General features: G+C 37.5%; 1 protein-coding gene and 1 long non-coding RNA gene across 2 annotated transcripts in view; one reads left to right on the forward strand and one right to left on the reverse strand.

Moving 5' to 3' along the window:
* Positions 1–6,138: 6,138 nt before the first annotated feature.
* si:dkey-106n21.1 (solute carrier family 23 member 2) overlaps positions 6,139–22,115 on the reverse strand; it is a 102,180-nt gene continuing 86,203 nt past the window's right edge. Inside the window, exons 10-12 of the mRNA XM_051952637.1 lie at positions 20,953–21,061; positions 8,718–8,813; positions 6,139–7,665 (exon numbers count right to left, since the gene is read on the reverse strand). Coding sequence (XP_051808597.1) covers positions 7,481–7,665; positions 8,718–8,813; positions 20,953–21,061 — 390 coding nt within the window. The 3' untranslated portion in view covers positions 6,139–7,480. The remainder of the gene's footprint in view (positions 7,666–8,717; positions 8,814–20,952; positions 21,062–22,115) is intronic.
* Positions 11,626–16,433, forward strand: LOC127535239 (uncharacterized). Its single transcript, XR_007944059.1, has 2 exons — positions 11,626–12,728; positions 14,264–16,433. It is a non-coding gene; the product is annotated as an uncharacterized LOC127535239 (long non-coding RNA).

Here is a 22,115-nt window from a genome sequence, read left to right on the forward strand (position 1 = left end):
GTCTGGAGTAGTAATTAGGAGTTCCGAAAGTTTAAAGAAAGTTCAGTCACACAATATGTTCTTGTCAAAATGGCCACAGTGAACGAGCTGTACAGCTAATGACGTTACGGATTGACAATTTTTCATATGTTACAAGTCACATGAGCTGTGTATCACTGGGCTGCTGTCTGCCTCCACAGCTGTTGTGAAAGCCAGTGATGTGCTTCCAGATTATAAGTCAATTCATGGTGCCAGAAAGAGAGACATGTTTGTATTTTCATGCATCTCATGGCATGCAATTCATTTCAATTCTATCAGCTCTCGGAAATCAGACATGGGACAACATCGTTGCCAAGGCAACTAGGTTCTTGGAAATACGTTGGCCCTTCCACTTGCCTGTGTGTCACTACATTGGCAACGGCTCAGAGTGTCTTTCACAACTTGGCTTCTCTCCAGGCGTCTGTACAGTTACAGTGTATCTTCTTTCATAATGCTGCATGGCAGGGGGTTTGATGAATCTCCTGTCAGCGGTGATGAACATTAGAAATACAGGGTGTCCCAAAAAAATGTATACACACTTTAAATAATTGTAAACTAGGTTTTTATTATAATTTGTTTAATTTTGAACATGAAAAAGAATTTACAAACATCATTTTATTGTTTTGTCACTGCCCGTTCTCAAACTGATGTCCGTTCTGGTCCAGACACCGTCGACAACGCGAAGCGATGGAATAGCACACATCATGAAACAATTCCCTTGGTATTTGCGTGCATTCACGTTCAATGTTTTCTCTCAATTCAGTGACTGTTGCAGGTCTCATTGCGTAGACTTTGTCTTTTAGGTATCCCCATAAAAAAGAAGTCTAGTTAATCGAACCATTTAATTTGAATGTGGCCTCATCACTCCACACAATCTTTGTGGGAAAGTGTGCATTTTTGGTACATCGTTCCAAGTACCACTCGCAATACTGTACTCTTTGGTCTGGATCATCGTCATTAAGAGCATGGACTAATCTTGGAATGTAGCTTTTCCATTGACAACGTTTCATGATGCGATGGACAGATGATTTTGAAATGCCTACCTCACTACTAGTTTGCCACACAGACTTTCTTGGACTTCGCTGAAATGTTTCCAGTACTTTCTTCCTTTATTAGACTTCTAGTTTACAATTATTTAAAGTGTGTAGACATTTTTTTGGGACAACCTGTATGTGTATTTTCTGTAGTAGAGGGAAGGCAAAGGGAAAATGTCCACCTATGCCCAGTGGTATTTTATTTACAAGCAAACTCAACCTAAGATTCGACACAGTTAAACCCCTCTAACTAAAGGGTAGGTAGTATTCGTTGGCATTTTCAGAGCTTGTATGCTTATCACAGTTGCTGTCATTGGTGAAAACAAGCTTTATGAAAGCTGTTACACTCCACTGTCAATTTTGTCAATGCAAGGGATCACTTTTATACTATACAAAGTATAATTAGAATCATTTTCGTCAACTAAAGTCTTTAGTGGAATTTGAAAGTAGCGGAAACATTTTCACGATTAGTTAGTCATGGTCAAGGACACAAAACGGAAACACTGTGATAAAGTTAGAGGAATTTAAAGTTCATGTTAACCCTGTAACAGGACTGGACTATATTTGTTATGAAAACACAATCCCTCCCTTTTTGAAAGTCATCCAGCATGACCCATTCTGTGAAGAGGTTTCCAAGTATTACAAGAATTGAAGCAGAGCTCTACTGTGCGTTATTACTCCCAAGGAGTGCGGTGGAGTTATGTGATGATTGGCATACATTTGTGCTTGTATGTTTGTCTGTCTGTTTGTTTGTCTGTTTGTCTGTTCGCAACATTACTCAAAAATGCAATAACGGATTTCAATGAAATTTTCAAGGAAAGTCAGAAATGACGTATGGACCAAGTGATTACATTTTGACAGTGATACAGCTTCTAGTCTGAATCCACAGATTTGTTAAAGATTTCTGTATCACTGTGAGATAGTGGCACGGCTTCACTGTAACTATGACTACAAATGAATACTACGTCAGCTGCCTGCTGATGATCACATGGTTGCAATCCCAATACAAATCAAACGCTGCAGACTTATCAGGACGTATCCATCGGAAATCATGTACCAACTGAGCAGCTTTGGCGGAGTACTGCGGTCTCTGAGTGCTTTTTTTGTTTGGCTTGAGATTAGGTGGAGTTGCAGCTGAGAAATTTTCAAAACAGGCTCAGAAATGTGTTTAGTGGCTCTCAAATTTTCAGTATTGAATAAAGAGATGCAAATCTGTCAAAATTTGCTCAGTTTTCAACTCTCACTCATTTTGTGATAATTACAAGGAGATTTTCATTTTTTCCCTAGTTCTCTTATCCAGTGTGCTCAAGATTGTTTATTTTGACCTTCTAGTTGAGGAACTGTCACCTACTTAATTCAGAGAGGCTTTAGTATTGAAATAATTAGCAATGACATAAGTGTGAGTCATCAGTCCTGACTTCTCGTTATGACCTGTGGTGTGAGAAAATTTGCCTGCAGGAGAACGAAAATGTTGTAAGTGAATGTAATGCAGTCTTCCAGCTCCGTCCCAAACATTTCAGCTGCCCAAATTTAGTTCCATCCAAATGCAATTTGCAGATAGGAGGGTTGGTTACACAGTGCTGTTCAAACAACAACTTAGAAACAAGCATTCATAACAATAACAGGAAGCATTTTGATATTAGGAAAAATTTGATTAAATTAGTGGGGCCAAGTGCATAGTAGATGTGAGATAATGATCATCTAACACCTTTTTTCATAAAGTTTCTTAAACCTTTTTAGTACTGCCCAGCTCTGAGACTTTCAAGCATCATTGTAACCCAGCTGAAACTAAGAAATAACAGCTTTCAGCCTTCTGGGCTGCATGGATTAGTTTAGTGAGGTGTACCTTAGAGTAAAGCTGCATAAAGTAGCTTAACCAAGAAGAAACTAACCTGTAACCTCTTTTGTTCTAATCCTTGATGTTAGTCTTGGTTGCATTTGGAGATGAATTTCTTTTGGTCTCTCTGATTTACCTTGGTACAGAAAAATCTTCCAGAGTAATGTCTGTTCTGAAAGTAAGTCTTCATGCAGAGGATTTAGAATTGTGGGGGCTTTTGGGCAAAAATTCAATAAACTAAAACATTTTCCAGATTTTCTCAATGATTAGATTATTGATTTTGTTACAGGAAGCATTAATTACGTTGAATGAGGCTGATTCTCCTAATTTGCATTGTTTCGATTCCATGCAGATAATTGGCAGGCTTAGTTTAGTATCTACCGTCTTTTACCTCTCCAGGAATCCAAACCTTACAGCGAAGACATGGCAAAGTCACGTTTCCATAGGACGATAAACCCCAGCGCAGGTAATGAGCTGACAGACTTTGTCTAATACCTCACGTTCGGAACATTGTGGCCAAAGGTGCCTCTTCACTTAATGAACAGTTACATCTGTCGATACAACTTAATCCTTATTAGCATTTGGCAATCCTGTTAGATTTGTGCCAATGAAATTGCAAGGCTAGACAACCATCTTGAAGTTTTAACACTGCAACTGGCCTCTTCCTTGACCGGGTGACAGGCTTGGCGACAAACTTGGCACTGCTCCCAGCCACATGGCTTTTACATATGGTACTCACAGTGTGTGGCCCATTTTTACTTGCTATGTCACTGAAGCAGTTTGCAACATATGCTACATTAAATGAAACAGCTGTTGTAAGCACATTGTGCGTGAACATATGGTTGGCAAAAAACTCACTTGTATGGACTGGGACAATATATAGTGAGAAACAACATTCCCTAACTTGAGGCTTCTGTATTTGATGCTACTGTGATTATTTGTCTTTTATTCCAAGCTTGTAATGCTTGGAGTTGACCACCACAATATAAAATTGGCACTTAGATACAGTGCGTATCATAGATTTTCACCCCCCTTGGAAGTTTTATTTATTTTTGGACTGAAAACTGCCTTCTACTGCCTTGGTCTCAGCGAACCTTGCACACCTGAACACTGCAAGTTTGCTGCAAACAGCGCCTTTTAAGTCAGCTACAAATTCTTAATTGGATTAAAGTCTGGACTCAACTTGACCACTCCAGAGCATTCATCTTGTTGTCTGTAAACCTTTTTTTCTGTCGCTTTTAGGTGTGTGCTTCAGCTCATTGGCTTGTTGGAAAACAAATCTTCTCCGAATTTGCAGTTGTCTTGCAGACTGCATTAGGCTGCCCTCTCGCACTTCTCTACACGAGTCTTGCATTTGATAAATTCTTGTCAAAAAAGGAAAATTAAACTGAAAATGATTTACTTTCAAAAAGTAATAAAAGGGGAAGGCTTCCAAAGGGGGTGAATATTTTTAAGAGACACTGTTAAACAATCCAGATATAAGCAGTCAGTGTCTTCCTGGAGTTGCTATGAAATCTAATGAAATGTTATGGTCTTTTAGTTTTCTGCATGTTTACCTTATAACCTCAGCTTTGATTTGAGGTTTGGAATTCTTTGGCACATCAAATGAAATATACTGATACACAAAGAAGCTATTAATTCATGCACAGTGAACGCATGTGTTTCTTTCCAATTTTGTTCTTTTAAATCACTATGAAATGCCGTGCTGTCCATTTTTGCAATTGAAACAATAAGAAAACATAATAAGTGAAATTAAGTAAAAAATGAAATGATCAAAACTATAATTTTCTGTTAATAAAAACAGCTGACAGTGGGTACTAATTCAGTGTATGATTGTTTAAGAACTTTGAATGATAAATCCAAACCACCCTGAGTCTAAATGAGATCAGTACAGAAGTAGATCAAAATATAATAATACAGCTAACTATGGAAAAGAACCATTTGGGGTGGGGTGGGGGGGGGCTACTAATTTAATTTTTAGATTTTTTTATGATTTATTTTGTTTTTCTCAGCTAAAGGAACATCAGTTTAATTTTATTATACAAATTTATTTTGAAAATGTTTTTTCCACACTATGAAAATGTGACCTTTCCAAATAGAAAATAAATGCTACAAGGGGAAAAAACTGTGACCGATGTTCCTGATTAGCAAACCTTAGAGATCTTCTGATCACCAAGAACTTCTCAAATTGAGAAAAGGCCGAGAGGCTAATCTTTATCGTAAGGTGTACTGTTGATCCTAATCCTAGAGAAGGAAGAGATTTTAAAGATTTTCATTATCAGTGTGAAAAAACATGTGGTCACATGGTGCATGTAGTTATGTATCATGCACAAATCTATGCACATGTAGACACTTACATCTATTTGTTACTACACTTTTGAGGGTATGTTTTCTGCACTGCCTAAACCTCACCTTAATTTCTAACATAAGAAACCTAATCTTAGCATTTACGTTAACCCAATTAACCTTCCCCTCAGTCATTATCCTGACTGTAAAACATGGCAGTATGCTGTATGGGTGAAAGAGGCCACTTCAGATTAAATTTTTACAACCTGATTCGTGTGTGTATATGTACTGGCACTTGTATGTATTTAACACATTCTCTTACTCAGGAGATATACATTATTGTTATTTATCCACTAAAGAATCATCCAAATCATGTTTGCAATTAAAAGATTCTTGATTTTTGTTGTTAAGTCTTAACAATGCTAACTGCAAACCCCCAGCATGCACCTGATGCAAACTGCACAAATACCCTAAACTCTCTTTCAAACAGTCCAACTTTATTATATTTGATTCTAAACTGTGCCACTCCTCCTTAAAAGCAACAAAGCGTCATCCATTTCACATTTGGTATGATGACCCTGCAGATAAAATATAGGTTTATCTAAACTTAGAAAGTATGTGGTAAAAATCTCTTTCACTCTTCTCAATGTTGGATTTTGCTCTAAATTATCTCTTCATGCGGTGTTCACTTTAACAGAGTTGGGGTGAACCTTATCGAAACGCTGCGACTGTGAATGTGTGCCATTGTCAAAGCTAAAGGTGGTCCAATGAAATATTAGACTGTGCGATCTTTTTTTTTTTTTGGACGGGCAGTGTATTTATGACATTACTACAAGTGTTATATTTCATGTTAACAAAAGTTGGAATTGTCATTCATTCAAATGCAATAATATATATGCAATTAGTACATTTAAAAGACAAACACTTTAAAAGAAATTTAAATGGAAGGAAACATTATGAAAATCTTTAGTAAGTTCAGAATTTATTTACCACCAACAACTCTCCACCGTGATAGTGGAGGACTGTTTCATAACTACAGTGCAAACATTAGTGACATTACATTACAATTAGATTCTTACATGTAAAAGCATATTAAAAAAAATTAAAAATCCACCTTTATACAATGACAGCAGACAGAATAAAATATATAAAGCAGGAACCTTGATACATTAATGGCAATATTCTTAGACATCTCATAATACAACATGTCTAATGTAAATCATCTGAAAGATTTCTGTAAATAACAGTTTTTGATGAGGTAGCAAAGATCCTGCTGAAAATGTGCAGGTTAAATTCATAACACCTGAACAGTGGCTCCAAGGAACATTAATGCAGATGGTCAACCACCACCAGCTGTTCACGCCATCTCTGACTGCATTGGGCCAGTGCATCAGTTGACTGAAGATACATGAAAGTCACTTGGCTGCTGTCCAACAAGAACAAGTGTTATTCTGAAACATTAGTACAAAGATGTTTAAGAAAAAGAACAGAAAAAAAACGGTTTCACCTTGAGAATCTCTTTCACAAGTCAAAATTACTGCTCTTAAGGATGACTGATGATTCTGCACCACACTGCTTATTGCTTGTTTAAGAACTAAGAAGGTTTTACTGAACTAAAAATGCTGTAAAAGGGCTTTATTCAGTGGGGTTCTAACTGTGAGGAGCTTCATTTGTCAAGAATTGCTTTGTTTTACTGTACATACAGACAAAAAAATTTAACTCGGAGCGGTAATGAACATATATGTTTTTCTTCCTTACTAAAGGCTCATTACTGTGGATTATAATACTTTTAATTCCTTGAATGTTGCCAATAATAAAGAGGGCCAAGCAGGTCCCACATCAGCACCTTTATGTCTGCAGTGATTGTCCAGTCTAAAATGGTTGCTTCAGATGCACACTGGAGGTTAAAAGCCACAACTGGTCAAGTCCAGTCTGCAGAAAGATGCCATGCATACTATCCTACAATCAGAATAAGTATCCACTATCATTAGTTTTATAGATGAAAAGGTAGAGATTCAATTATATTAATCAACAAATCTGCATGTGTTAGACCATGGGAGGAAACCAGAGCAGGAAGGCAGCACAGTCATTTTACAGTGAGCAAAACTGCTGGAATATAACAACATGATGTCATGTCCACTTCTTGTCTACAAACTGTTTAACTGACTATAGAAGCTAGTTTTTGTTTTTGTTGTTGTAATGTCCAGGTTTAATTTATTCTTTTATGACCAGTGCTCACCGCTTACTGTTTTGCTTTACGTGGACAATGTCAGTACTGTCTGGAGTGCAGAAAGATAGCACTTCATTACTTGGATGTCCCGTCCTGGATGGTGTTGTAAGAAGGAAGGAAGGGCAGGTACTGGAAACATCTAAACCTTTTGAAAATGGGGGTGCAGAAAGGGATGTCATAGCATGACTGGTCACATGTGCTTTTGCTCTCTCCTTGCACTTTGTCCTGCCAGCTCTTGATGCCTCTTTCTTTGTCAGTGCCTGGAAGAAAAAAGAAAAAAAAACGTTAATTGACATTAGCTAATTATTGCTCGTCAATTTGTTGTTTGTTTTTATTTAGTTATAGTAAAAGAATTCCATGTACAGTGGTACCTCTACTTACGAAATTAATTGGTTCTGGAAGTAGTTTCGTAACCTGAAAATTCCGTAAGTAGAGACACGTTTTCCATGTAAATGTCCTAATCCGTTCCACGCCCCCCAAAATTCGGACATAAATTTTTTATAAATCATAAAAATGAATCAAAATATGTAACAAATACATGTTACAATTAGATTACTGCACAATAAACATAAAAGTAACAACCTCTCCATCTCATTGTTCACTGCCGACCTCCTCTTCGAAATGAGAGAGAGGCCTTTGGAAGGACTCGTAGCTTTTAGGGCTTCCTTTTGTTTTAATACTGTGCCGATCGTAGATGTATTACGGCCATATTCTTTGGCGAGATCAACCAAATGCATCCCTTTTTCATACTTTTCTATTATCTCTTGCTTTGTTTGTATGGACAAAAAACTCTTCTTCTTCTTTTCCACTTTTCTCCATAAAAGTTAATACACACACGTAAAACTGTCCGAACACTTCGTGGCCCGACGGGAGAACGAAGAGGATGCTGGGATACACACATACACATAGAGGTCCCTCCTAGCTAATGGGATGCCAGGAAGATGCTAGGCGATAGCCAATGGCAGAGCAGCTACAAGTATGTTTACGTTCGGTAAACTCTGGGAGCTGCGAGTAGCAGCACGTACTGTATATTTGCCTTTCGTATCCTGAAATTTCTTTCGTAACAAGAGGCAGTATTTTCCCGTTGAGGCGTGTCGTAACCTGAAAATTCCGTATGTAGAGACATTCATAAGTAGAGGTACCACTGTATAGGAATAATGTGCAGTAAATAATCCAGCCAGCTGTGATTTCAACCAGAGACTCCCTGCTCAGGGCATTAACATCCATGTGGAATGTACCCTGAACGCTCTTCCATCAGGTTACAGTTACCATGATAAGTTTTTGTTCTTCATATTAAACTATTTTGTCCTACCTGGGATGGTGTTATCTAGGATAAACCCAAAAAATCCACCAATGAACATATGTGTGGTGAAGAGCACAACGATCACTTGGTCCAGCTCTTTTATTCCTTCAGACAGAGAAGAGAATAAACAAAGTCATTTGTTACCCCTTTTGGCAGCTTGTGAAACAATGTAACAACTGCAAGTACTATAGCGAGATTCACGTTGTTCTTGCCTCCTCCACACAAAGGGCAAAGGTCAGCTTTAGCCCACTAAAAGTGAAAGAAATACTAGTGCACTTAACACCAAAACTAAGAGCATCTGTGGCCTGACAGTAAATCCTACAGGACAGGATAACACCCAACCTACACGGCTCCGACGGATAGATCTCACACCAGTGTTTCTTGGCGAGACAATGAATATCTTTATGTGACATACTTTAAATTTGAACTCCCTCACTATGTCCACAAATAAAACTGTCATATAGACACAAGGCTATGATTAAAATTATTTTCACATTTCTTAAAACTACAGTTTTTAAAGTTTTTCAAAATGCAGGATTAGGTTACTCATTAGCATGAAATTTTGACATGTAGTCGATTTTGTTTTATGTCTTCACCTGGCCCCTCTGCTGGAACGGAAATGAAGGACACTTCTGCTAGGCTACAGATTATGCTGCCAGACATGGTTGCTTTGTTAAAAAAATTGTTTTCTTTGTGAGATATACCACCATTCAAAAGTTTGGAGTAATTTAGAAATGTCCTTATTTTTAAAAGAAAAGCAATTCTTTTTTTCAATGAAAGCAACATTAAATTAATCAATAGTAGTTTTAAAGCATCTACTAATCATTTGTAAAGTATTTCAAGTGAGCTTTTCTAAAGTGATGGCATAGTATACATTCTAACTTATTTATTAATGTAAATGATCCACAATTACATGCATGGGAATGGAGTTTAAGGGAAAATGTAAGAACGCACACACACAACAGAGGTAGAAACAAATACTTGTTAATATGAAAAAATGATTATTAGTTAAAATACATACAAAATAAAATATTTCACAAAACTGGCAACCAACTGCTGGCCATATTTAGGCTAATGCTCCAATTAATTTGTTAGTTCTTCACAAACAAATTTAAACTTTAACAGAGTTGTTTTGAAAAAAAAAACTCATTGTTGATGAGGATTCTTCCACCAATCTGCTGGCCTGTACGCCGTCTCATTTTTCGAATTGCAGATACACAAACCCTCCTGATCTTCTTGGCCATTTTACTTAGAGTAGCTGAACTGGCAGCTATGGTATCATCCATCATGTCAATTTGTCTCAATCGAAGGCCCTGGGAAAACCTTTAAAGGACAAAACATAAATGTTAGTTTTGTAATACAATGACAAATATATAACAAGATTCCAATTCTTCTTTATGGAATTGGTATTCACCTTTTAACATAAATTCTCAGTTAATTACCTGTAAATGAACTGCATCCATTTCTGAAGAGACACTTTAGAGTGACTAAAAATGGACTTCCATCTAATGGACCGTTGTTTGGTCTGTCCACCATGTCGACAGGTTCTAATACAAAGAACAAAAAGCAAAAACAGTGAGCTTTTAAACATATATTGACTACTTTAAAATAATACCACTTGGTTCATACATTACTGCAAGGATTACATTTTGTCTAGCTGCTCAAACCATTTGACAAACCATGACTTTATTAATCTCAGAGAGATTATTTTAAATTTTAAATCAATTGTAAACTGTAAGAAAACTGTTTTACATTAAGCTTATGTGTGGACAGAACATGTTTTTGTTTAATAATATTTTAACGTACCTTTAATCATTAAAAAAAATCTATATTATTAGGAATAGGCAAGCAAAACTGATTGTAAAAATATTACATGGCTATAAGTATGTATGACATAAAAACTACAAGCAACAATGGCCAGTGTACACAAAAATGAAAACAGACTGGCTTAACCCAGAATCAGTGAAGCAAAATATAAGAATGTTACTTTATCATCATCATAATTATTATTATGATTATTATTATTATTAATTAATCAAACTTACCATACAAAACGATCTCCACAGTTATTCTTTTTTCTCAGCTTCATCTTTTTGTAGTATACTTGACACTTGACCTTCCTTTTCAACAGCTTTAGCTTCTGAAGACACTTAATAAACTTCAAATCGCTTTTTCCTGATCCCTCATTTACATATCGTTTGAGTTTTGATACTGTCATTGTTCATTTCTTTGTAAAAGTTCTTTGCATTCTGCCAAATCCCGCCGAGCTTCAGCTCCCGCCTCGGAATAAAAACAGGAAATGTGTACGTACGTTACGAAAGGCGTGCAACGTGAACGTAACCAATGAGAGACGGCGATGCTGCGACGCACTTCCGCATTAGCCCGTGGTAGCATCACGTTAGCTCGACCACGCGCCAGACCAGTTAGCGCTTCTACAATGCACGCCCGGCAGAGAAAGACAGGCAACCCACCGAAGGATCCGGAGGCGATGGAGGCCAGTGGTAGCAGTGGTGAGTTTATACATCTAATTATTTCCCTTTATGTTCTTCTATATGGTGATAGAGATAGCCTAACTCACAGAGCGTCTATGTTAGCTCGGAAGGCTAGCATTAGCTCGGAGTACTATTAGCTTAAAGGCATTATGGAGGATGTTTTTTTTTTGTTTAATTTGTCTGATTCACATAAAATGAATATACTGACCTTTAGTGGACTTGTATGTATGGTTTCTAAAAGAATAACATAAAATAAAAAAATAACTGTGGACATGGCAGGACCTGAAAAACATCAGCCAATCATCGCACTCGGACCGAGGCGTTTGCTTTGCTCCCTTTCCTGTCAATCAAAAATCTTTCGGCTCAGGCCTAGTTACGTAGATTACGTACGCCTTGGACTTAGGTGTTTTGTGTATGTGTTGCTTTGGTATAGCTTGTTGTGAAGCATGGAGATATGAGATCCCAAAATCAGCCACAAAGGGGAGACTCTGACAGAACAACAGCTAAATAAGGGAACATTGTGATATTATAACCTGTGATTTAGGATCAGATTATGCCATAACCTAATGAATGAGTTTGAACTAACCAAGTGTCTATTCTTACATTCTTTAATGTTGAAACAGTGTAGAAGTCAGAACAGCAGCTCACTGTGAAAACTGATGTTTTTGATAGATTTGACTAAAAAGAGGAACTTATGCTTTATGAAATGGGAATGCTTTTAAGAGTTTTGATTACTATGAAACTGAGGTGTTTTAGAAAGAGTTTTGACTACTGTAATGAGGTGAGAAGTCACGAGTTAAGTGAACTAGGGTCAAGTGTTCACAGTAAGGGTCTCTAGACTCAAAATAGATTGGGTTTTTTAATAAGTCTGTACACATTGTCCAAAAGATTGCACAATGGGATGCCAGCGACAGTTAGAGGCTGACATCCGCTTTTCCATTTCCTGATCAGGAGCCTGTGCTGAGTTGCAGACAGGAGAGATCGGGGGGGGGCAAGATGGGCTGTCTGGACAGTCCAAAACAGACAGTTTCAGTTCCTTAAAAGTGGAGGTGATCATGCGGTCAGTGTATGGGGCAAGTGTGTGAGTTGGGAGGGGGTAAAGATACAGTAAACTATAAATTACATCTGATCGAGATGCAAGTTGGGAGATTGTTGCGGGTATCTGCCTGGGTGCAATCCAGACATCAGTCTGAGCACAGGGGATGATTACCACGTAACTCGGACAGGGAATTCAACATGATCTGCAAAGGAATAACTGTTCTATTGGAATTATGGACCAAAGTACTGCGTTTCCTGCAGTGTTGGAGGATTACTGAACTGTGATCTGGAAATAATGCTGTCTGAAGGAACATTACTGAACTCTATTTTCCATGTGAGGAATACTGGACCAAACAACAAAAATGGATATATGCAGATCTAAATCTGGTCTGGACCCCCGTCCACTTCCCCCTGGGCCCCGGCGGGTCTCAGGTGAGCAGCCGGGTGTGGCCACACCGTGACTGCTCTCCCTCCAAATTATGTAATCTGGGTGAATATTACTTCTCTTTTAGGAAAGCATAATACCAGTTAGGAGTTAGGATGAGTGATTTGAATATTATCTAAGGTTTGATTATTTGTCTGATGATTTATTGGCTATGCTTTTGCCCTGCTAAATATATTTTAATAAAGCATTTTCCTGCAATTAAAGACAACAAATTGCAAGTGCTATTTTTATCCCTGAATGAATACTTATACATCTAGCTCTGGATGTAAAAAGTCAGATTACTGCGTGCATAACAATAGCAAAGGTTCTGAAAGGTTACCTAGTCATGGGGGCCAGGTTGGCCCTGTATAAACATATCCTAGAGGTTGTCTATATGTCCATAACCTCTGAATTAACCTAGCAACTTAACAAGTGCAAGATCTATGAGAGGAAAAGCTGCCGTTAACAGGTGTGTCTGGTGGTTAAATTTAACTTTACCGAAGTGGCTACTCGGTTAAATTAATTATCAGAGGAAGCAGGGATAGGCGTCTGGATGAAGGCAGTGAGACAGCTAGGTGAATTTTCCTCGTCAACCAGCTTAACAGTTCTGCAGCATCCCTCTGAGTAAGATCTCAGGGGGCGGTAGGACCGGACCCGGAGGATGGAGAGCTGGTCCGGTGATTCCCTGACAGCTGAATAAGTTAATTAGGGGGTCACTGGCCCTGAGGATCGACAAGCTTCGTAGTTAGCTGGCGACTTGTTTTGCTCATCTTTTTTTACATAATGGCAGATAAAGATCCAGGGGGACCCAGCCGTAAAAGACAACTTCACGAGTCCTACGCAAGTTTCTGGAGGGGGGCGTTTCTTCGTAAATGTTAAGAGGGGGGAGGTTAGAGGGGGGTGAGGGAGAGGCTGTATGTGCGCATGCGCATGCTACGTTCAAAGTCGTGGGAAATTAAACTCCTCTAATGCCTTTAAGTTAGCTGACATCTTGCTTGTGTGAGGGGTAGTTGGTTATAGTACCTAGACCCTCGGTTTAGTTTTGCAAGTATTTTAAATTGATAGAATAATTTACATGTGTTTGTTTTGGTGGACAATATTAATCACGTCCCGTGTGCCAAAAAAATACATGTTTCTACTGTTTGCGTAAAGGTTAAGGTTTTACAGTTTTTCTGGATTTTTTTTTGTTGTTGTTTATTTTTATTATTTTATATTTCATAGATGTTTAATCTAGTTTTGATCGATTAATAAACACCAAAGCCTCGGAGGCATCTGGATGTCTGATTCTAATGAGCTATTAAAGTGGTTTCTCATCTGTATACAAGAAAAATATGGTTCTTATGTATTAATAACATGTTGGTATCTTGTAAGATCTTGAAAAGATCATATTGATACCAGTGTAAAATATACGTTCGATACATGCAGTATTGAGCCTGTTTAAAGTTATTTACAAACACCCTTAAATCTAATCAGCCAGTTTCTAGTTTGACAGCAGTGCACATTTTATAATTACAAATGGACTTTACACGTGATTAATATTGCAATTTATATTTATACTTGTGGTTAATATTCTTTTTCTCCAAATTGCTCTTTATTTGCAGGTGTAACTGTTGTTGCTCCTACTGCTGACCTTGGAAGAAGAAAACTAGAGCAGGAGTTACAAATGTCTAAAGCCAAGTTGGAATGGCAGAACGAACACTCCCCATTGTCCTTATGAGTTTGCCTCATTTTCCAGAGGCCATTAGTGTAACTGATGAAGACTGAACAGATGAGAGGCAGTGTGATGATCGCTTACAGATTTAATAAATACTTTCTTACTGTGCTCATGGTTAAGTTTGTTGAGCAAACCTGAGTTTTTATTTGTTTTGCATATACACCAAAACACATGGCCAGTTGGTTACCAGTTTTGTGAAATATTTTATTTTGTATGTATTTTAACTAATAATCATTTTTTCATATTAACAAGTATTTGTTTCTACCTCTGTTGTGTGTGTGCGTTCTTACATTTTCCCTTAAACTCCATTCCCATGCATGTAATTGTGGATCATTTACATTAATAAATAAGTTAGAATGTATACTATGCCATCACTTTAGAAAAGCTCACTTGAAATACTTTACAAATGATTAGTAGATGCTTTAAAACTACTATTTTAAGGTTGTTAGGCATTTATAGAGTATGATATTAAAAATAAATATTTTACTGTTTGTTTTGGTTAATGACAATATGATATCCGTCTGCAAATGAGTTACAATGGAAATTTGACCATCACTTTAGATAAGCTCTCTTGAAATACTTTACTAACCACTAATGCAGGCTTTATAACTAATTATTTTAATTTTTTAATGGGTTAATAAGTAGTTATAAATTGCCTTTTAAAAAGTGAGTTGGTCAGCTGTTATCTAAATATATCATATGCATCTACAAATGAGTTCTAGTGAAAATATAGCCATCTTATAAGTATTAAGAAATGTTGAATTAATGCTTAGTGAAGGCTTAGTTGATTGTCCAAACACCTTATATTTGAGATAGCTAACCATGGACAAATACTTTGTAAGGGGTTTATTCAATTACTAACTACAAAGTAGCAATTAATAAAGTGTTTACAAAATGTATTTAAAAGTATTTACATATGCTTAATTAAAGCTTAGTAAATGCGTATTGTGTTGAGCAGGTTACACATGCTGTTAACATGAATGAAGTGTTTATAAGTCAGTTGTAAATCCTTAACAAATCATAATTTAACTATTAACTAATGATTTATTAAAACTTACTTTCGGCTCAATATGATTTTTTCCAAAAGTGTTATAAATAATGAACAACATATGCTATTCTGCGCTTATAAATAGTTTATCATCAATTATGAATGCATTTTCAATAATTTATTAAGGATTAAAAAACCCTTAACTAATGTTTATAAAGAGACTAGATCTGTGCCTATACATATTTAGTAAGACATCTACTTATGTACTTATAAATGCTTAACTAATGTCAAAGAATGCTTTGTAAATGTTTAATTAATAGTGAGTTGATCATTTACAAATACTTTATTAATGATTTACTAATGCTTTATAGTGTGCACTTATTCTAAAGTGTTACCGACTATTCCAGCTGGAAACGGCTGATTTTTAATGAAACATCTACATAGAGGTACAGAGGCCCATTTCCAGCAACCATCACTCCTGTGTTCTAATGGTTCAATGTGTTAGCTAATTGTGTTGAAAGGCTAACTGATGAAAACCCTTGTACCATTATGTTAGCACATGAATAAAAGGGTGAGTTTTCATGGAAAACATGAAATTGCCCGGGTGACCCCAAACTTTTGAACAGTAGTGTATATTCTCATTATCACTGAACGTGGAGGCATCAGAAGTTTCCAGTTCACTTCTATTAGATCATGAGCGGTCAAGAAGGAATTGCAAATAAATGATCACTTTAAAAAGAAATTTATGTGGATATATTATACAGACCTGATTTATTTTAACATTTATTCCATTAACAAAAGTAAACACTTAGAGTTGTTACTCAAACTTAAATACACATTCATAAGAAGTAAACATTTAAGTTTGATGAAATCAATGGCTAAACTTAAGATAAGTGTAACTGTAACTCAAAAATGTTACTGCTTCTGTTTCTAGCCTTGGTTTTTATTCCATATATTATTCATTGTAGTCCAAACCTGGTGCCATCATTTCCTAAAACATATTCACTGATTTAGCTGTGCTATGTTAGTACCAGTTGATGTAGCCAAAATAAAACAGAGATGAAGAACACATTACTGTGTCTGGGTGCCAATTTTTGTTAAAAATCCACATGGTTTTCCCTTCCCTTCAGATATGTATCTGACTTTGTGTTTGTCCATCTGCAGCCACAAACAGCTTCATATAATTCTTTGGGTAGCAGTCGTATTACCTCCAACCTGTACACTAACACTGATGTGTAAAATAATCTGTTATTCCTCTTTATGATTAAGAATAGCATTTTTTAAACACTCTGCAACATTGTGTCCTCACTGAAAATGTGTCTCAGTAACAATTTGCAAACATCACTGCTTTATAGGAACAGGACATTTTCAATGAGATTTTTCAATTCCGCAAACTTGATTCATCAAATTAAGTAATTATTTTGTAACAAACAAAATTAATTTAACCTCATTTGTATTGGTGCAAGCAATGATCACAGTGATGGATATCTCAGACATTGTAAGAAATTTTTTTGTAATTTGGATTAATTAAACATTGACTTAAAGTCTAAACAATGATTGTCTTTGGTGCAACAAAGTTTTCAAATAATGCAAGTGAACAATAAAAGAAAGCCACACAGAGTTAAGAAGTCGTGATAATGAACAATTTAACAGCATTTCCTGTGAAGTTTGCAAGTCCAAAGATGTCCAGACATAGGAGCTGATTAGGGTTGTTTGGTGGCCAAGGGGCATCCTTTGTATGCACTAGACCACTGAGATGCTTTAATTTCCTGAGTCAGAGTTGGCCTTTCATGTCGCATGTGTGACTACTAGCACATGGATGAATACAAAGGGCCATTGAATATGCGAATGCCTGCCTGGCCAATGCCCTGCTTTCATAATGCCCCTCCGGCAATAAACTGCCTAATGAAGTTGTATTGAATTGAATCAAGAACTGCAAGCAGTGCTGACGTAGTCTGACTCTCGTGTTCACATAACTCATCCCAACAAGAACACACACATTTCCTGCTCAAAGAGGCAGCAGTCAAAAGTTCAAGGCACCCACTGAGTTGATTTTAAGTCCCGAAGCCCGTGCATGTAAGAATGTCTGGACTGAGCAGCAGTCTGTGTACAAAGAGCATCGACAGGCCTCCTCTTGTCTGGAGCTATCAGCAGAGTGTTGAAGCTGGGGAAAGACTTGGGGTAAGAGTGCTTCATCTGAGCCGGGCAGATTACAGCCAAGAGGATTGGGAGGTAAGCAGCCTAGACCTGAGAGAACCAGACAAGCCCTCATGCCCAGCATGAACTCTGGATTAGCACTCTCCTGGGAGAAACGAGCATCACATGACTCATGGGATCAAGGTCTTATGTCTGCAGAGACGAGCTATTTAATCTTGAGGATTGTTCTTTTGATGGTCTTCAAAAGGAGGGGGGCACAAAGACGCCCTGCAGCCAATCAATGTGTCATCAAAAGCAGAGAACCATCAGCTGATAGTCTGTGACTGATCTTTAAATGGTTCTAAGATCTCTGATTGATCATACTTACTTCACCACATCTAGTTTCATCTTTTCACTTATTGTTTTGTTTGTGTAATTGGGATTGGGAATTACATTTATCTAATGCTGTAGAGAATTTCTTCTATCAAAAAATAACATTTCATTATTTAATCTTATTTGTTTTTTTTGTTTTTTTTTTTTTATCTTTTACTCTTTTTTTCCCCTCTATCTTGCTCTCCCTACCTGACCAACCAGCAGTGACACTAATGGCAGGGATGAAAACAGTCTGCTGACTTTTTACGTACAGCTATTGCTATTTGCCCAAACTGGTACACACAAACAACCCAGAAGTACCAATAAACCCAGCATAAAACAGATTAAACATTTCGAAATGTGTTAATATTTTGACCTCTGTCATCTAAGCACTCTAGTTCTTTCATTTGAAACCATTTTACATGCACATAACACACATAGCAGATGTACTTACCCTATTACTGAAATCCCTACAAACACACAAAATGTATGAAAAAAACATTTTGTGACCTCAGTAAGTCGTTACTTAGTAATATCTGTAATCAATAATATCCCAGAGTAATACAGAAAACTCCAGTGTAATGATACATTTTTCTTCTTTCATGTATTAAATGTGTCCATGATGTTGTTTGTCAAGCATTAACGTATTTTTTGGTTTTCCCCAACAACATGTACAATATACAATACATCGTATAATCAAGTAAAGCTCATTTGAACCGACCTTACAGTTATCCTCTCACTCACATTACCAAATTTAAGAAAAATACCATATTCCTCCAGTGACAGCATACAAAAAGCCATGTGATGAGAATCAAGATCAAGATTGTTAAAGCCCCAACAGTGCTCCCAACAGGTCAGACTGCTCCTTGCACCTATTTGGACCCACTGGCCTGACTAACTGAGCTACAAACTGAGTGACATTTTCTGTCAAGAACTATAACTGCATACGACAGAAACATATTCATACTTCAAAGTCAGACAGGACTAATAAAAAAGTTCTTCAAACCACTTAAAAAAATCTAGGCTAAAGACTAAAGGTACAGTGTTTGCCATCTGGGCATGTGGGATTTGGGAACACCTTGGCCTTGGGAGCTTAGGCAGCAGAACTGCTGTCATCTATTAAGAGTAATCTGTGAGCAGTGGGAACACATAGCCTTGCTACCACGGGACCACGTCTGTCACAATTATGTGAACAACAGTAAAGCAGCACAAAAATAAGAAGCTGTTTTTTTCCTGGACAGCTTGTCTGATCGACTCTGCTCCAGTGTGGGTCTGTAATCTACTCTGCACTGCTGCTAGATAAAATCAAACAGTAGGTGGTGAAGGATTCTTAAACACACCAGACACCTGATGTGGGAACAGACAAAGAAGTCTCGATGCAGTTGCTACGATTCACTACCCCAGGGAGGGAATGTGAAGAACTTGCCGCCCTTCTAAAGCAGTGACAGTCTTTGATGTTTGGTAACAAACCAGTGCAGAATCCTCACAAGTATATGCTTCTCTCATGCAGTATTATGTGCAGCATTAGTGAACACAACCCCTTAACTTGACTCCTCCCTTCAAACAATTCCCTAATCAGGGTCAGATTATATAAGGCACCTGATGACCTATGCTCATCCTTTTTGCTGGCTGCTGTCCAGAGCGTCTGTGGTGGCTGGCAGTGTTAGGCATTGCAGGTACATTATTAAAGTGATCGCCTAACATGCACAAGACAACCTTCCACATTGCATACCAGGCTGACTGCCTGGTTTAATCTATGTGTTGGTTGAGAATATTGTGAGCTGGAACTCTACGCTGTGTCAATGCCTCATACCACAGATGCTGAGTAGTGTCCTCAGCATGCATCCTTTTGGTTTGCAGCATGGTGAATGTTGTTGTAGGTTCTCCTGGTGGTGTTTTGCTTTTGCTGCTTTGTGTTATGTTTGGCTTTCTGATTATTGCTTGATTTGTGTCTGGATTGTCAAACCAACTGGGTTATTTTTTTTTTTATTCCTTTCCAAATGACTTCCTCTCTTTCAGTGAAGTAGGGTGCCATATTGTTTGGAGGATAGGCACCCCATGTGAATGAAAACACTGGGGCATGAATTGCACCACTTTGCTTGCTGTGTTGCCCTGAAGGTGAGCAACATTTTACTAATTTTCATTTGGTTAGGACATTTTCTCCTTCACAGATCCAGTCGCTGCCTATTTGACTCTTAATAACACTACTAGTCAAAAAATTTGGGGTCACTTAAAAATGTCCTTATTTTTGAAAGAAAAGCATTTTTTTCAATGATGATAACAGTAAATCAATCAGAAATACAGTCTAGAAATTGTTAATGTTGTAAATGACTATTCTAGCTGGAAACGACTGATTTTTAATGGAATATCTACATAGGGGTACAGAGGCCCATTTCCAGCAAGCATCACTCCTGTGTTCTAATGTTACATTGTGTTACACAACACATTGTGTTGTGTTCTAATCATGTTGAAAGGCGTGAACATGTACACATACATGAATAAAAGTGTGAGTTTTAATGGAAAACAAGAAATGTCCTGGGTGACCTCAAACCTTTGAATGGTAGTGTATGTCAATGCAAAGTTTGGTTCATAGGAGATCCTTCAAGTGGCATTATGGTCTTCTTCCCATTCTCTTGTTATTACCCGTGCCACACTAACATGTGCTCGCACTGTGTGTTGGCATCTATAGAAACAATAAATGCAAGTCTTTTGTTGTGCGGCATTTACTTCTGATTTTTCCATCTGACCCAATCCACTAAGATTGTGTTGTGAATAAATAATAAAAATGCATGGTCTGTGAGTGAGTGTAAGGTCAGAGGCAGATTTTACACCCCATCCCTTCATCTGTCATCTGATCAAAATGCCTTTTTTTGTTGTCAAATTGCAGCATGGATAAGCAAACAACCAGCTAATCCTGTTCTGTGATGTGGCGTCTAATTATCCCACTTGTGCCCATTACTGTCAAAACAAAATCTGCATTTTAGTGAAGATGATCAATATTCATGTCAATCTTCTTTTATATAACCCTAAATTGTTGTTTTGTTGTCAGTGTGTTCATGAGAAATGTGTGTTTAAATCACCTGTGTCAATGATGCCGGGATTGGAGTGAAACCAGGTAGGTAAGACAAGGCCACTGAAGGTAGAGAAGCCAAGGATGAGGAGGTTACGAGAAGAGTTAAGATCAACATACTGGAGAGAGAAAGGAGAGAGGGACAGATTAAGTGACGCAAATTTGTTTAAATTGGTTTACTGACTGTCAGATGCAAGCCATTATTTTGTTGTTCTCTGTTAGCTGGCCGCCATCTCTGTTTTGGAACCTGACTAAAATGTGATTACAAATATGCTGGAAATAAAAAATGACCCAAATTCTATTTTAGTGTAAGATTCACATTCAGTTAGTCACGATGGGTTATCACAGGCCACACTGGAGTCAGTTTAGTCTATAAATGTGCTTAAAGAAAAGACTTGTCCCACTTCTGACTTAGGATCTGTTACATGAGCTTTCTCATTACAACTGAAACATAATATTGGAGTTTTATGTCCATATTCTAAGCGACATCTGAGCACCTTGTCATTGCAACCAGTTATTTTCTATATACTACATACTCTACTGTTGCTTCCCTGCAGTTTTGACACCCATGACAAAGACTCATGGGAGCAGTAGTTACTCAATGCAAACAAAATAGTTGTTAGAATATAAAGGGGCAAACAGTGTAATGTTTCATCTGTTTACAAAGACTGACAGAAGAAACCCTTTAGAAGAAAAATACCCTGTAAGAGCTGGGCTGTGGCTCTTTACAGATGCTTCTGTGATTGGTGTTGTGCAAGAGGACAGGAAAGATCAGTGCTTTGATTGTAATTTTTTGTAAAGAGCAATGATATTTCCCCAGCAAAACACTATAATATGAGGTGAATCGTGTCAATAATATCTTTGTGAGTGGTTGAATGGCCAACAGTGCCAAAGACCTTACCTGGTACTCCTGCTTTAATCACATTGAAATATCTCGTAGCAGGAAATAGGATTGCAGCTGACCCTTGCTCACTTGCTAGCCTGTTTCTTGGACTGTTTCCCAGCTAACACTCGAAGTGTACCACAACTCTTAGAAAGCACAGATGCAATATGGACCCCACCTCTAGAGGGCCAACAACTGCCACGTTATGCTCGATGCATTTTGCAACCATCAACAATTGTTTAAATAGCACCTTTCATGCAGGTTAGTGCAATTCAAAATGCTCTGCAAGT

This window comes from Acanthochromis polyacanthus, chromosome 8 (genome assembly GCF_021347895.1).
Source record: "Acanthochromis polyacanthus isolate Apoly-LR-REF ecotype Palm Island chromosome 8, KAUST_Apoly_ChrSc, whole genome shotgun sequence".
In the NCBI taxonomy this organism is placed as follows: domain Eukaryota; kingdom Metazoa; phylum Chordata; class Actinopteri; family Pomacentridae; genus Acanthochromis; species Acanthochromis polyacanthus.